Source organism: Canis lupus, chromosome 18 (assembly GCF_011100685.1).
Source record: "Canis lupus familiaris isolate Mischka breed German Shepherd chromosome 18, alternate assembly UU_Cfam_GSD_1.0, whole genome shotgun sequence".
NCBI lineage: Eukaryota > Metazoa > Chordata > Mammalia > Carnivora > Canidae > Canis > Canis lupus.
In genome coordinates this window covers 50,695,349-50,709,640 of record NC_049239.1, presented here as the reverse complement: position 1 = coordinate 50,709,640, position 14,292 = coordinate 50,695,349, and the positions used below count along the sequence as shown (strand labels likewise).

General features: G+C 42.9%; 1 protein-coding gene across 9 annotated transcripts in view; it reads left to right on the top strand.

Moving 5' to 3' along the window:
- Positions 1-14,292, top strand: part of KDM2A (lysine demethylase 2A) — a 151,712-nt gene that overhangs the window by 124,762 nt on the left and 12,658 nt on the right. For all 9 annotated transcript variants that reach the window (XM_038563773.1, XM_038563781.1, XM_038563776.1 and 6 more), the window contains 3 exons: positions 653-1,047; positions 11,727-11,810; positions 13,668-13,937. In XM_038563773.1, the coding sequence (XP_038419701.1) occupies positions 653-1,047; positions 11,727-11,810; positions 13,668-13,937 (749 nt within the window). The remainder of the gene's footprint in view (positions 1-652; positions 1,048-11,726; positions 11,811-13,667; positions 13,938-14,292) is intronic.

Below are 14,292 nucleotides of genomic sequence, written 5' to 3'. Positions count from 1 at the left end.
TCACAATTACCCTTCTTAATCCCATCACTTATTTCACCCATACCTCCACCCACCACCCCTCTGGTAACCATCAGTTTGTTTGTATGGTTAAGAGTCTGTTTCTTGTATTACTTTCATAATAAAGAATCAGTGAACATTTAACAATTTTTCTTTTGTTAAAACTTGACTATCAGAATCTTCCTTTTAAAAAAATACTTGCTTTATTTTGTTAGCCATATTGATAGGATTTCAATTCTGAAGTTTGTAATTTTATGACCAGAACTTTTAACAAAACTATGAGTAATGTGCTTCATACTATCTGCTTTTTAAAAAGTTATGAAATCATAACCTCAAATTTCAGTTTGGACTTGAAACTAATTCACAGCCATTTTCAGCTGACTTATTTCTAGCACACAGTTGACGGACCCTTCCCCAACCTTTTGAAAAATCAATTGATCATTCACATAGTTGTCCTTCTGACTCAGGAACATATTCTTACCTGTAACTATGATTTTCAGCAGTGGGCAAATGGGTTGAAATAAGGAGAGACCATTTTAAAATGTCACAGCTTCATCATTTATAACCTCAGGGTCCCTCCCATGCTGCTGTTTTCTCTTGTTGTTCACATGGTCAAGTGTCATGTTCTTACTATATTTTTTCTTCCTACTGGCAGATTTGGAGTTAAATGGGTTGGAATCTGGAAATGGGGATGAGGAAGCAGTGGATCGAGAACCAAGGCGCCTGAGCAATAGGCGTTCTGTCCTCACTAGCCCTGTAGCCAATGGGGTCAACCTGGATTATGACGGACTGGGCAAAACCTGCCGAAGTCTTCCAAGTCTGAAGAAAACCTTGTCAGGGGACTCATCCTCTGACTCTAGCCGGGGCTCCCACAATGGCCAAGTGTGGGATCCTCAGTGTAGTCCCCGAAAGGACAGACAGGTGCATCTGACCCATTTTGAGCTTGAAGGCCTTCGCTGTCTTGTAGATAAGTTGGAGTCTCTGCCACTGCACAAGAAATGTGTCCCCACAGGAATAGAAGATGAAGATGCTCTTATTGCTGACGTGAAGGTAAGGGTTGGTTATGTTGTATAACAGCCACTGATCTGGCTGGGGCAGGCATTTTCTCAATTCTTAGAAAGTATAGGAATTCTGGTTAATCCCTGGTTCATTCAGAAAGAAGTTAATATGTACGTGTGAGTGTGTGTGTTGTACAGTGTTTGATTTCCTAGAATGAGATTAAGTCCCTGCTATGAAAATACTGACACTTGTATGTTCAGTTAGGACTTAAATTTAGTCCTAAAAATGCAGATTTCAGATACATCCTAAAAATAAAGGCGAACCTAAGAAAGTATCAGTATTAGGAAATACTAAATTTAAATAAGTTATCCTCAGATAGAGGCTTGTTTCAGAATAAAAGTGGCCAATAGCCATCTCTAGCAGTCTCACCCCAAACAGACAAGAAGCTTTTTTTATGCTGGGTGTTGTTGAATAGGTTTCACATATTTAGTTTCAAATTTATCTACTACTAAGATTTAAATTAAAAAAAGACTTAAATACATCAAGACAGCTTGAGAAGTATCTTTATAAATATAATCTGTCCTGGAGCGCCTGGCTGCCTCAGTCAGTGGAACATGCGGCTCTTGATCTTAGGGTAGAGAGTTCAATCCCCACATTGGGCATAGAGATTTTAAGAAAAGACAAACATAACAACCTATCCTATTGCTTTATCAAGTTTCTTCACGTTATATTTTTTTCTACTTTTTCAAGAGCTCTCCCAGTATTAGTTATTTTCAGAGCCTATTCCAACCTTCATGTATTGATCTCAAAGGAATGAACATATTTTTCAGGAATCCAGATTTCAGCTGTCTAAATTGGAGGAAGGTCTTTTAAGTTTTTCCTCACAAATAACCATTACCATGAATACCAAAAAGTATAAAGCTGGGAATATTAATTTTCTCTTTAAATCATCACTTGGAACTACATTTTGGGTACAGGGCATGTGAATTAGAAAACTGGTTTGCAATTGGTAATATGTGTTTATTTTCAAAACCTATCATACGGATTATTTTAAGCCACAGAAGAATTTATATTGAATAATTTTATGTGCCCTAAGAAAGATGGGCTAAATATTTCAGTATGTCTGTTCCATCCCTGACTCCTTATTCACATTTTTCCTTGGCCACTTCTGCCATCCACCTCAGGAAAGAATTCTGATCTCCGGGATAGGACCTGAAGTTTTTTTTTTTCTGCTTTTTCTTTTTGTGGTAAACTGTTTAATTGTATCTTATCATTTATGCATCAGTGAAAGGGTAAAAAACTAAAGAGGCTAAAAAAGAGTGGTATCTGGTGAGGTTGGTCCTCTCTAGTAGTGATAGAAATGGGACAGTTGGTTTTATAGTTTGGTTTTATAAAGTTTGTTCTAAAAAAGACAGGTGTTGAGACGCCTGGATGGCCCAGCATTTGAGTGTCTGCCTTTGGCTCAGTTTGTGATCCTGGTCCGGGATCAAGTCCCACATCAGGCTCCCTGTGGGGAGCCTGCTTCTCCCTCTGTCTATGTCTCTGCTTCTCTCTGTGATTCTCAGGAATAAATAAAATCTTAAAAAATTAAATTAAATTAAATTAAATTAAATTAAAATAAAATAATAAAATAAAATATAAAAGAGACAGGTGTTATCATTGTAGCTTGTATTTAGGGGAGGAGATGATAAAGTTCCAGATAGTTCTATAATGATTGATGTGCAGCAAAATAAACTTAGCCATACATTTCCAGACTCATAAACTAGATTCCAAATTCACTTTCCACCCTTGAATGAGCAAAGAACATTTAAGTTTTTTCTTTTCTATTGTGATAATAGGACATATGTATTTTTACTTTCCTGAGAGTTTGACTCCAGCATCTTTCCTTTTTTTCCTCAGAAGTTTCTTTTTTATGTAGCTATTCCATCATAGGTACATGTAGGAAACATTAATTAACTTGCCTTTAGAATCCATAAGAAGAAAGATTTCTAAGTTTATATCTCACTGACATTCCTTTGGTCCGGATATCTATATTTCATTAAAAAGATTAAGGGATTTAGGGGATCCCTGAGTGGCTCAGTGGTTTAGCGCCTGCCTTCAGACCAGGGCGTGATCATGGAGTCCCAGGATCGAGTCCCTCATTGGCCTCCCTGCATGGAGCCTGCTTCTCCCTCTGCCTGTGTCTCTGCCTCTCTCTCCCTCCTGAATAAATAAATAAAATCTTAAAAAAAAAGATTAATGGATTTGACTCCATTGAATCCAGTTGTAGGAAGCCATATTATAATCCACTAGTCAGTTGTACAAGGTCAAGTATCCTGATAGAAGTACATAAACTCCCTTACTAAAGTAGTTAAGATATTTAAGGAGGCAGAGTGATGGAAAATGTAGAAAAATTTGTGTCAAATACTAAGCAGAATAAAAGAAGGCAGCAAGAAAGGGAATGAGTTAAAAAGATCTCTAAAGAGGGCTCTTAGCATTATGAAAAGTATCTAGAGAGAGCTTCCTTTTATTTGTCAGGAATCATGAAAAACATGGCAGCCACCACAGTCTAAGATAGAGTTGCATAGAGACCAGAGCATGAGGAAGGAACGGCCACCAGAATGACTAGTAGGCTGGCAGTGTTTGATTATTCCTGCAAGGGCTTGTCCACACCTTGTCTTATTTACCCAAGAACATAGTTAAAACGCAGCTGATACCAAAGACAGCAGATTTAGATCCCCACTCTGCAGGTACTTTCACTTAAGATCAAATAGATTAAATTATTCCTATACTTGACAATTTGTGTTTAATCTGAGCTTCAGACAATAGTGAGTTTAGAGCTTCAATACTTTGAGAATCTGAACATCACCCAAAAGAGAAGTTTTGGATTGGGTAGGTGCCAGTACTGCACAGCTGGAGACTGCAGTGCTAGAGAACTTGGTGCGTGTAGCATAGGAGCCTGCACTGCAGTAGAGGATAACAGCAAGCCCAGAGTTTACTCTTCCTTCAGAGAGAGGAATTGTTTCTTGTTCCTTGTTGCAGCCTGTATGGCTCTCATGAAGAACTAGCAGAAGAGATGAGAGCAAAAGTGGTGAGATGAAAGATCCATGATTCCGTATCCCTGAAAGAAAAAGCCATTTTAGTAATGGTAGGAAAAGGCTTTGAAGATTCTAAAATGTGAAATTCTGCATTGTTGAAGAAAGATCATAGAATATAAAGTTGGAAGGGATTAGATAAAAAGGGGGATATTAAAAAGTGTTGAAAAAAAAAGTGTTGTCTTTTTTTTTTAAAGATTTTATTTATTCATGAGATACACAGAGAGAAAGAGAGAGAGAGAGGGAGAGACACAGTCAGAGGGAGAAGCAGGCTCCATGCAGGAAGCCTGATGTGGGACTCGATCCCAGGACTCCAGGATCACGCCCTGGTCTGAAGGCAGGCACTGAACCGCTGAGCCACCCAGGGATCCCCTTGATTTATTGATAAAAATCAGGGGAAAGTAATCAGTATGTAAGTTTGGGAATGTATGGTAACTTTGACTCTTAAAAGTGTACTAAAGGTAGAATGGAATTCTCTCCCACTGTGAGATACTCTTGAATCTCTGAAATAGAGAAGTCTTGTGCTTGATAGATGGTGAATAAAGAGAATCTAGAGCAGTGTGTATAGTACAATCCCATTAATGTGAGAAAAAGTCTCTTTGTATGTGCATTGCAGGGGTGCTGGAGAGAGGGACATCCCAACTGCTGACAGTGGGTCACAGCAGTGTGGTAGCAGTCAGTTGGAAGACTTGAGTTTTTAATTAGACCTTATTTTCTTGTTTGTATTTATTTAGGTCATAAAGTCACTCTTAATATATGTACATAGATAAAAAGTTTTTAATATATCAATGTATTTGGCTGCCCAACTTAGTGAAACAAATTCAGTGTTATATATTTATTTTCTTGGTTTCTCAAAGCTTTTTTTTTTTTTAAGATTTTATTTATTCACAAGAGACACAGAGAGAGAGACAGAGACACAGGCAGAGGGAGAAGCAGGCTCCCTGCAGGGAGCCCAAGGTGGAACTCAATCCTGGGACCAAGGATGAAGCCCTGAGCTGAAGGCAAATGCTCAAGCACTAAGCCACTCAGGTGTCCCTCTCTAAACTTTTTTTTTTTAAGATTTTATTTATATATTCATGAGAGACATAGAGAGAGTGGCAGAGACATAGAGGGAGAAGCAGGCTCCTCACAGGGAGCCCGATGTGGGACTCGATCTCTGCACCAGGGATTATACCCTGAGCCACTCAGGTGTCCCTCTAAGCTATTTTGATAAGCTTGGCAAACATGTGATTTTTGGTCAAGGTACTAGATGTATGAAAGCCTATTTTCTCTTCTGTAAAATAACATCTACCTCAATGGAGCTATTCTGAAAATTAATGGTAATGTTAGTAGAGTACTTAATAAGCCATATCACTATTGCAAAAAAAACAAAATACATGTTACAAATGTATGAGTTAATTTATTCCACTACTCTGAATCATGCCTGCCTAGCCTACTCTGTGCCAGGAACCAAACTGAGTGTAAATATGCAAACATGTTATGGATCAAGCCCTCAAGGGGCTTACTATTCATTGGTGAAGCAGGCATTTAAATGGACTGAGAGGGCAGCCCTGGTGGCTCAGCGGTTTAGTGCCTGCCTTCAGCCCAGGGTGTGATCCTGGAGACCCAGGATCGAGTCCCACATCAGGCTCCCTGCATGGAGCCTGCTTCTCCCTCTGCCTGTGTTTCTGCCTCTCTCTCTCTCTGTGTGTGTCTGTCTCAAATAAATAAATAAATAAACAAATAAAATCTTTAAAAAAATAAAAAGTAAATGGACTGAGAAAATAAGTACACTCTAGGTTTACAGGTACCATGCATGACATAAAGTGCTGAGTGAACACTGAGTATAGATGGCTGAATTCTGCCTTAAGGGAAGTCTTAATTCAAAAATTAAAGGGCACCTGGCTGGCTCAGTCGAAAGAGCATATGACTCTTGATCTTGGGGTCATGAGTTTTCACCCCATGTTGGCTGTAGAGATTACATAAAAATAATAAAGGGCGCCTGGGTAGCTCAGTTAAGCATCCAACTCTTGATTTTGGCTCAGGTCATAATCTCAGGGTGGTGAGATCGAGCCCTGCATTGTGCTCTGTGCTGGGCATGGAGCTTGCTTGTCCCTCTCCCTACCCGCTGCCGCATGCTCTCTCTACCTCTCAAATAAATAAATAAAGGCTTTAAAATAACTAAACAAGCTTTTTAAAAAATATTTTATTTATTTATTCATGAGAGATACAGAGAGAGAGGCAGAGACACAGGCAGAGAGAGAAGCAGGCTCCATGCAGGGAGCCCGATGTGGGACTCGATCCTGGAAGTCCAGGATCACACCCTGGGCCGAAGGCAGGCGCTCCGTCACTGAGCCATCCCTAAACAAGCTTTTAATAAGTTAATAAACTTGAGTACCTGCGTGGTTCAGTCAGTTAGGGTCTCAACTCTTGATCTCAGCTCAGGTCTTGATCTCAGGGTTGGAAGTTCAGGTCCCATGTTGGGCTCCATGCTGGGCATGGAGCCTACTTTAAAAAAGAAATAAACAGGGATCCCTGGGTGGCACAGTGGTTTGTAGAGTGAGCATAAGTGGGGTGAGGGGCAGAGGGAGAAGCAGACTCCCTGCTAAGCAGGGAGCCCAAAGCAGGGGGCTCAGTCCAAGAACTCCAAGATCATGCATGACCTGAGCCAAAGGCAGATGCTTAACTGACTGAGCCTCCCAGGCACTCCATTTTCAGTCTTTACTGTTATTTGTAATAATTCACACATTCTTACTAAGTAGAAAGTTTTGTTTTTGTTTACTTATTTTTTTAAAGTAAACTCTCCAACCCATGTGGGGCTCGAACTCACCACCCCAGTACTGAGTTATGTGCTCCACTGACTGAGCAGCCAGGGGCCCCTAAATAGAAAATTTTAAATAATTTAATGGCTACAAGGCATATCAGGTTAGGTTAAAATACACATAATTCTTCAAAGTTTTTTTTTTTTAATTTTTTATTTATTTATGATAGTCACACACAGAGAGAAAGAGAGGCAGAGACACAGGCAGAGGGAGAAGCAGGCTCCATGCACCGGGAGCCCGATGTGGGATTCGATCCCGGGTCTCCAGGATCACGCCCTGGGCCAAAGGCAGGCGCCAAACCGCTGCGCCACCCAGGGATCCCTCAAAGTTTTTATTTTTATATTACATAATGTAATGCTTACTAATTCTGATCTTTGTTGCCTATCTTTTATTCTAAATTAGTAGAAAAAAATTGATCTTGTTTAATTTATGATTTGGAAATTTAGTGGGAGTAAGTTCCCTAGTACCCTTTCTGTTTTTTGTTCTTTCCTGGTAGCCTTTAGGGTTTTCACTTGCTACAACTTGATAACATGTTTGTCCTAAGTATTCGTTCTTTATCATCCCTCCAGGTTAGATAGATCTAAAAGGAAAACAAGGATTTTCCAAGAAGACCTTTCACACTATTAAGGAAGGAAAACTTTTCAGACATTAATAGGCTGATTGCACTTGGTCTTTGAGTCTTAAGATAAGTCCAGACGAGAGGTTTAGGATTAGAATGGTCATAGAAACTTTCAGGAAGAGCTTGGTCAAAAAGCACAAAACCTCCCTCCTTTCCTTGGTAAACTACTGTAAAAATTAAAATATGTAGTCTCTCCAGGCAAAGCCTAGGCCTCATAAAGCCTATTAGCCACTGACTCTACACCAGAAACTCACTGAAACAACTGTCCTGGAAATAAGAATGTTTCCTAGCTAGGTTCTTAGTGGCCTGAGATGTTTATTTCAAAGCAACTTCTGTAATTTCTGGAAAAGCCACATACATTTATGAGAATCTAAATATTACAGAAATTTGGCTCCAAAATACAGTGCACTGTAGCCTGAGACTGCTTGTTCAGTCTGAGCTTCACCCTGATTCAATCAGTGTATGGAGAGTTTGTGACACATATCACTTGAGGGACTGTCAGAAGTGGCATCAAGATGTCTGACAAGATGCAGGGTCTGCTGTTTCATTCAGGGAACGTCAAGAATAGGGCAGGCAGGGGCGCTTGGGTGCCTCAATCAGTTATGCGTCTGCTTTCTGTTCAGGTCATGACCCAGGAGTCCTGGGATCTCAGATCCTGGTCTCCCTGCTCAGCGGAAAGTCTGTTTCTCCCTCTCCCTATGCTGCCCCCCTCCCTTGTGCTCTTTCTCTCTCTCTCTCTCAAATAAATTAAATCCAAAAAAAAAAAAAAAAAAAAAAGAATGGAGCAGGCAAAACTACCAGAATAGAAAATGAACTGGAAAGGTGCAGGAGTGCTGGAGTGGGGGCAGTCTCAGGGGCAGGGTCCCAGGAGACTGGCGGACACAAATTCAGTGGTTTCTTGAGCTGTTGCCAAGGCAGGAAAATAAAGCACCTTAACCTGAGATTTAGCCTCAGCTAGCTTGACTTGGTCATGATGGAGCTGCTAGAAGAGCTGCCTAGGCATTTCTGTTAACGGTGGTGGAGTGCCCAATCCCAACCAGAGGCAGGCATCTGTTGTAGAAGTAGTTGTTAAACAGACATATGTATTGAATATGTCAATATTGGTTGAAATGTGTCGTTCCTGAAGGTTTTTCTGGAAACACGTATGCTCATTCTGGATTCTGGGTTTGGGAGAGTGAGGGCAGGTGAAGCAGGCGGGCGTGCCAGCAGAAAGGAAACTCAGAGGAGCTCAGCTTGGTTGCCTGGCTCTTGCACAGGCTGAACTTCGGGCGACTTGCCGTTTGCCTGAAGAGCAGGGGGGAGAAGTGTGTGTGCGTGCATGCGTGTGTGTGTGTGTGTGTGTGTGTGTGTGTGTGTGTGTGTGTGGTCAGCGGGAAAGAGTGCTGGCTGTAACAATAAGAGGTGACCCTGAGGGGAAGGGTGTGGACGGAGACAAGGACACTCTCGGGCCCAGATGCCGAATGGGTTAAAGCCTTTCCTTTTGCTGGCGCCTTCCGAAGTCGGCCAGAGGGAGCCCTCCGGGGCCGGCCTTGGTTCTCCTATTGCAGTGGTGGTTGGAGGGAGGAGGCGGGGGGGCGCGGCCCAACTCGCCTCCCGGGCAGCCTTTCCTCCAATCACAGGCCCGACAGCCCTCGCCAAGCACACCCCTCCCGACTCTGCAGCAGGACGGCTGGGCCCTCTGCCTGGCTCGCTCACTCGAGCTCAGCTCCCCCTCCTGCCATCTTCCGTTGCAAAGCATTTCTGGGAGCTGCATGTGGGTGACGCAGCAGCATTGTTCGCAGGCACAGGAAGCCGCGGCTGAGCTGAAGGGCTCGAGAAGGAGCTCAGAGCACGACACGCTGCTCCCTCTGGGTAGCCTGAGGGGTTGTAGCCGGACTGCCCTGCCTGATGTACTTTGGGAGATTCCAGAATTTTCAAGTAAATTGGGATTTTCCTAGAGGGAGAAAACCTAACTCCTTCAGCACAACTTCCAATACAGAAAACAAAACAAAGACGCTGGGGAAACTTCAACCGAGAGCCTCGGCAGCTCCAGAGCGACGAGAAACACAAGGTCAGGCGGGCGGGCGGCAAACCCTTTCTGGCTTGGGGTATGTGTAACTGTAGGGACTTTGTCTCAGCAAAGAGGCAGAAGAACAGCCTACCGGGCAAGTCCAGGACAATGCTCAGGTTACTTAGTGTTGTTTGAGCCGTCATTGCACTTGTTCCCTCTCCTGGTGGGATGTGCTTCAGAATTGGGTCGCTTGGCTTTTGGGAATCCTTTTCCCTTCTCTGTCCAGACGCCCACTGTTCTCTTCCCCTTCCTGTGATGTGTGGGGTGTGGGCTTGTGTTTGAATGTTCTCCCGAATGCCAGGAGCCTAGATAGGCGTCAGCCTTTCCGCACTCCACCCCCGCTCTCTGCTCCCCGTCCCAAACCCCCTCTGGTGAAGGGTGGTGGCTTCTTTATATGGTTTCTTGGAGGGCCTCATCTGGAGTCTGCCTTTTTTGATGAAGCTGGGTGAGCTTGGTTGTATGGCCCCAACAAAATAAGGCTTGGAAGGAAATCTGCATTTCCCTCCACACCCACACAGACCCCAGTAACTATGTCGTCTATGTGTGAACAGCTGCCCCCCACCCCCACGCAGACACAGTTTCTCCACCTACCTTTCCCTGTCCCCCACAAAAAATCTTGCAGGTAGAATTAGACTGCTTCTGGTGAACAGTTAGGTTCCTTTCCTACTCTTAAACAATCGCAGATCTTTCTGTGCGGTCTGTTTTGCTGAAAGTGGAAAGTCCCTGTTTGTGGACAGCTCAGTGCTCTCCGGCAGAGGAAATGGGCAGAGTCCTACTCCTCGGCTGTACGACATGGGGGAGGGGAACTGTACACTCCCTAGCACACATTTTGAATGGACCTGAATTTTTCACCCTAGGGAGATTAGGAGCCCCTACTGGAGCCTAGTCCCACGTGGCACCGCACCTCGCCTCTTCACCCCCACACTGTGGGGTGTTAAACAGGAGGCTTCAGAATAGGATGCCATAGCAACTTGAAGTAAATAAAACGTCTGCAAATGAAATCAGTTTGGGGGAGGGTGAGAGGCATCTGGAGCCTTGGCAAAAGGGATCTTCGTGGAGGAGCTTCCTGGGTGTGAGTTTTAAAGGGTCTTTCTGAGTTCCAACTCTGGGATTTAGGTTACGATCCTTTGGTTAAGAATGAAAATGCTTGGAGAAAAGGGCTTCATGCTTCAGAAAGTCCTGGTCTCTAGGCATAGAGCCTATAGGATTATGGAAATGATTATTAAAAATGGCTCAGGCATGCTCACTGTCCAGGATCAAAGTTTAGTTTTTGTTGAAACAGTTAATATACTAGGGCAGCCTGAAAGGAATCTTGTAACTTGTCTTCTGGATTTGTGTTCTTTTGCTTTTACCTTTGCATTAGGTCTCATGAGGTTAAAGGAAAAGGGATTTCAATCTGCTAGAAGGTTTGGGACTCAGAAATTTCTGTCTAAAACATAAAGACTGTCTTCCAAAAAACACTCAACTAGTATGATTCACTTAAGTGGCAGTTTCTTACTGTAGCATTGTCCTCAAGTCATTCAAACTAGATTGGTTAAAGCCATCAAAACTGTTGCCCCTAAGATTGTTCCTGTTCCATTTATAAGAATAAAGCCAAATAATTACTTTATGTGTGTGTGAGAAATTGATTGATTGATTGGTTGATTTGAAGTTGAGATTTCCGTAACCAGCCTTAGAAGAATATAACTCTGGGTTGAATCGAGACATTAAGACTCTGCCTTTCATACTATTAATCCAGTATTAGCCAGTCCTTTTTTGCCACTTTGCTGAGATCTGCAAAATGAAGGCAGTACTCCTGGATAATATTCATTGATACTGAAAAGTAAAGGGGCAATATTAAGTTTTACTGCCATATATAGAACTGGGTGACAAGTAACACTTGTCGCCATGTAGCTAGTTACTTCAGCATACATACTAACAGTACAGTGAGTATCACAAGTGTGGGATTGGGAGCAAAGGTAAATTACAAGTCTTGATAGTACCACACTAGTTTGAGTTTTCTCTTTCATCTTCAATTTATTTGTTTTGCAGTGAGTCTCTAAATGAAAGGAAAACACAGTTGCCAGCCTGCCCTTCCCATGTTGCTCTTGGGGACTGAGACTAAGTCTGAATGCTGCTGGGAGTGGTTGGCTCTTTGTTCACTGTTCCTGCTTTCTTCCCCCTCTTCTGTCCTATCCTACCCTTAGATTTTGCTGGAGGAGCTTGCCAACAGCGATCCCAAGTTAGCCCTCACTGGAGTCCCTATAGTACAGTGGCCAAAAAGGGATAAGGTAAGAAATGATTCTTTTTGATCTTCAGGGTGCTGAAGCATGTTGCTGGCTGACCATCACCATTCCAGAAAGAAAAAGCACTAGAGGCAGACAGCTTTTGGTGCATTAATATAAACTGACAGGAAATCATTTTTCGGTTCTGTTTTAACTCTTGGGTCAGGGTAATTGGCTATCTTTGGAAGTGACTCTCTTAACTATCAAACTAGGAACTTGCCTCCAGGTTTGGATGCGAAAGTGTGCGTTTATTCACCAGAATGGATCTATTCTTATCGTTTTGGCCCTGTGATTCAGTTATTTCACAGATATTTTTTTTAACTAGTTAAAGTAATCATATATATTTAAGTGATGGGAGTGTTTCTATGATGGAATGAATGCACACTAAAAAAAAAACCTTTAATTTGGATTTTTCAGTATCAAATGGAAAAAAGAAGGAATTACCTGTTAGCTAATAAATTGCCAGTTATGAATTTTCATGCCTCTTCAGTTAGGTCCCATATAATTCTTTCCCGTATTGTCCTTTGTCAAGGTTATTAAATAAAAGTAAGAATTCTGATCCTGTCCATGAGTCTGGCAAATACGTAGGTCCTTCTTCGGTGTTTCCCAGTTGAAATTTGCAGAGCCATCCCATTCCAGGAGTGTTAAGGTGTATCGCTCTAAAAGACAAATTAAAGAACCACTTCCTAGGTAGAGGAGTCCCAGTTAGCCTATGCTTGACTGCATGAGACTGGCCTTTATACAGTTTAGTCATTTCTGGCTGTTGAATATTTTGTGTAAGAAACATGTTTAAGGGGGCAGCCCCAGCGGCGCAGCGGTTTAGTGCCGCCTGCAGCCCTAGTGCCGCCTGCAGCCCAGGGCGTGATCCTGGAGACTCAGGATCGAGTCCCACATCAGGCTCCTGCATGGAGCCTGCTTCTCCCTCTGCCTGTGTCTCTGTCCCTCCTGCTCCTGAGCGCTCAATCTCAAATAAGTAAATAAAATCTTTTTAAAAAGATGATGGGGCAGCCCGGGTGGCTCAGCAGTTTAGTGCCGCCTTCAGCCCAGGGCGTGATCCTAGAGACCCGGGATCAAGTCCCACGTCAGGTTCCCTGCATTGAGCCTGCTTCTCCCTCTGCCTGTGTCTCTGCCTCCTTCTCTCTCTTTCTCTGTCTCTCTCTCTCTCTCTCATAAATAAAAATCTTAAAAAAAAAAAAAAAAGAAAAGAAAAGAAAAGAAAAAAACATGTTTAAGGCACCATGGAAAATTAAAGACCTAAAAGATCCAGTCCTTGTTCTCGAAAAGATCACTATGACAAATACAAGTAATAAAATTATAAACATATAGCTGAGAGATGTATTCTAAACTTAAAGGTCTACTGGAGTGTCTGTTATGTACCAGATTCAGAATAATAAATAAGCAAGATCCATCTCACCCTGAAGTAGTTTATAGTCTTCTTTATGAGTATCTTCTGAGTAATAATATTCAGGATAAGGAAATAATGGAGGGCCCTTGGAGTGACTTTGGCACATAGAAAGCTTCAAGGAGGGGCAAGTGTCACAGCTCAACAGAGTGAGAGGGATGTAGCTGAAATAAATAGCCTGAAGGGATTGGCAAACATTTTCTGTAAAGGTAAATATAATAAATACTTTCGGTTTTGCAGGCCATCCAATCTCTGTGGCAGTTTCTCAACTCTGCCACTGCATGTGAAAGCAGCCACAGACCATGCTGAGCATCACTCTGTTCCAGTTAAATTTCATTTACAAAAACAGGCAGTGGGCAGATTTGTCCATGGGCCATAGTTTGCCAGGCTGTGTAATCTTCTACCCTCTCCAGTCCTTAAAGCAACTTGATATATTTGACCTCACTGCTTTCTCTTTCCAGCTTAAATTCCCCGCCCGACCAAAGGTGCGGGTTCCTACCATCCCCATCACAAAGCCTCACACTATGAAGCCAGCTCCTCGGTTAACACCTGTGAGGCCAGCTGCCGCCTCCCCTATAGTGTCGGGAGCCAGGCGGAGACGAGTACGCTGTCGGAAATGCAAGGCATGTGTGCAAGGAGAGTGTGGTGTCTGCCACTACTGCAGGGACATGAAGAAGTTTGGGGGACCTGGCCGCATGAAGCAGTCCTGTGTCCTTCGGCAGTGCTTGGCAGTAAGTGGCATGCTGAGTAAAGACCTTGGGGGAGAGCTGGAGGGGGGATGGGCCAGAAGTGTAAGGATGGGCCAGAAGGATAAGAATAGATCCATTCTGGTGAAAAAATGCACATTTCGCATCCAAACCTGGAGGGGTGGTACCAAAGGGGCTGAGGTATAGGTAGTGAGACTTTGAGAGACTCCAGAGATGGAAAGGAGAAGTTATTCTCTTTGGCTTGCTTTGTTTTGTCCCTTTTCTCTCAGGGTTCAGAAGGAAGATAACCTAATACTAAAAATGATCCTATTTAATCTTTCATCCTTGCTCACCCAGTTTTCAGATGAGAACACAGTATTCCAGGAGCACATCACTGCTG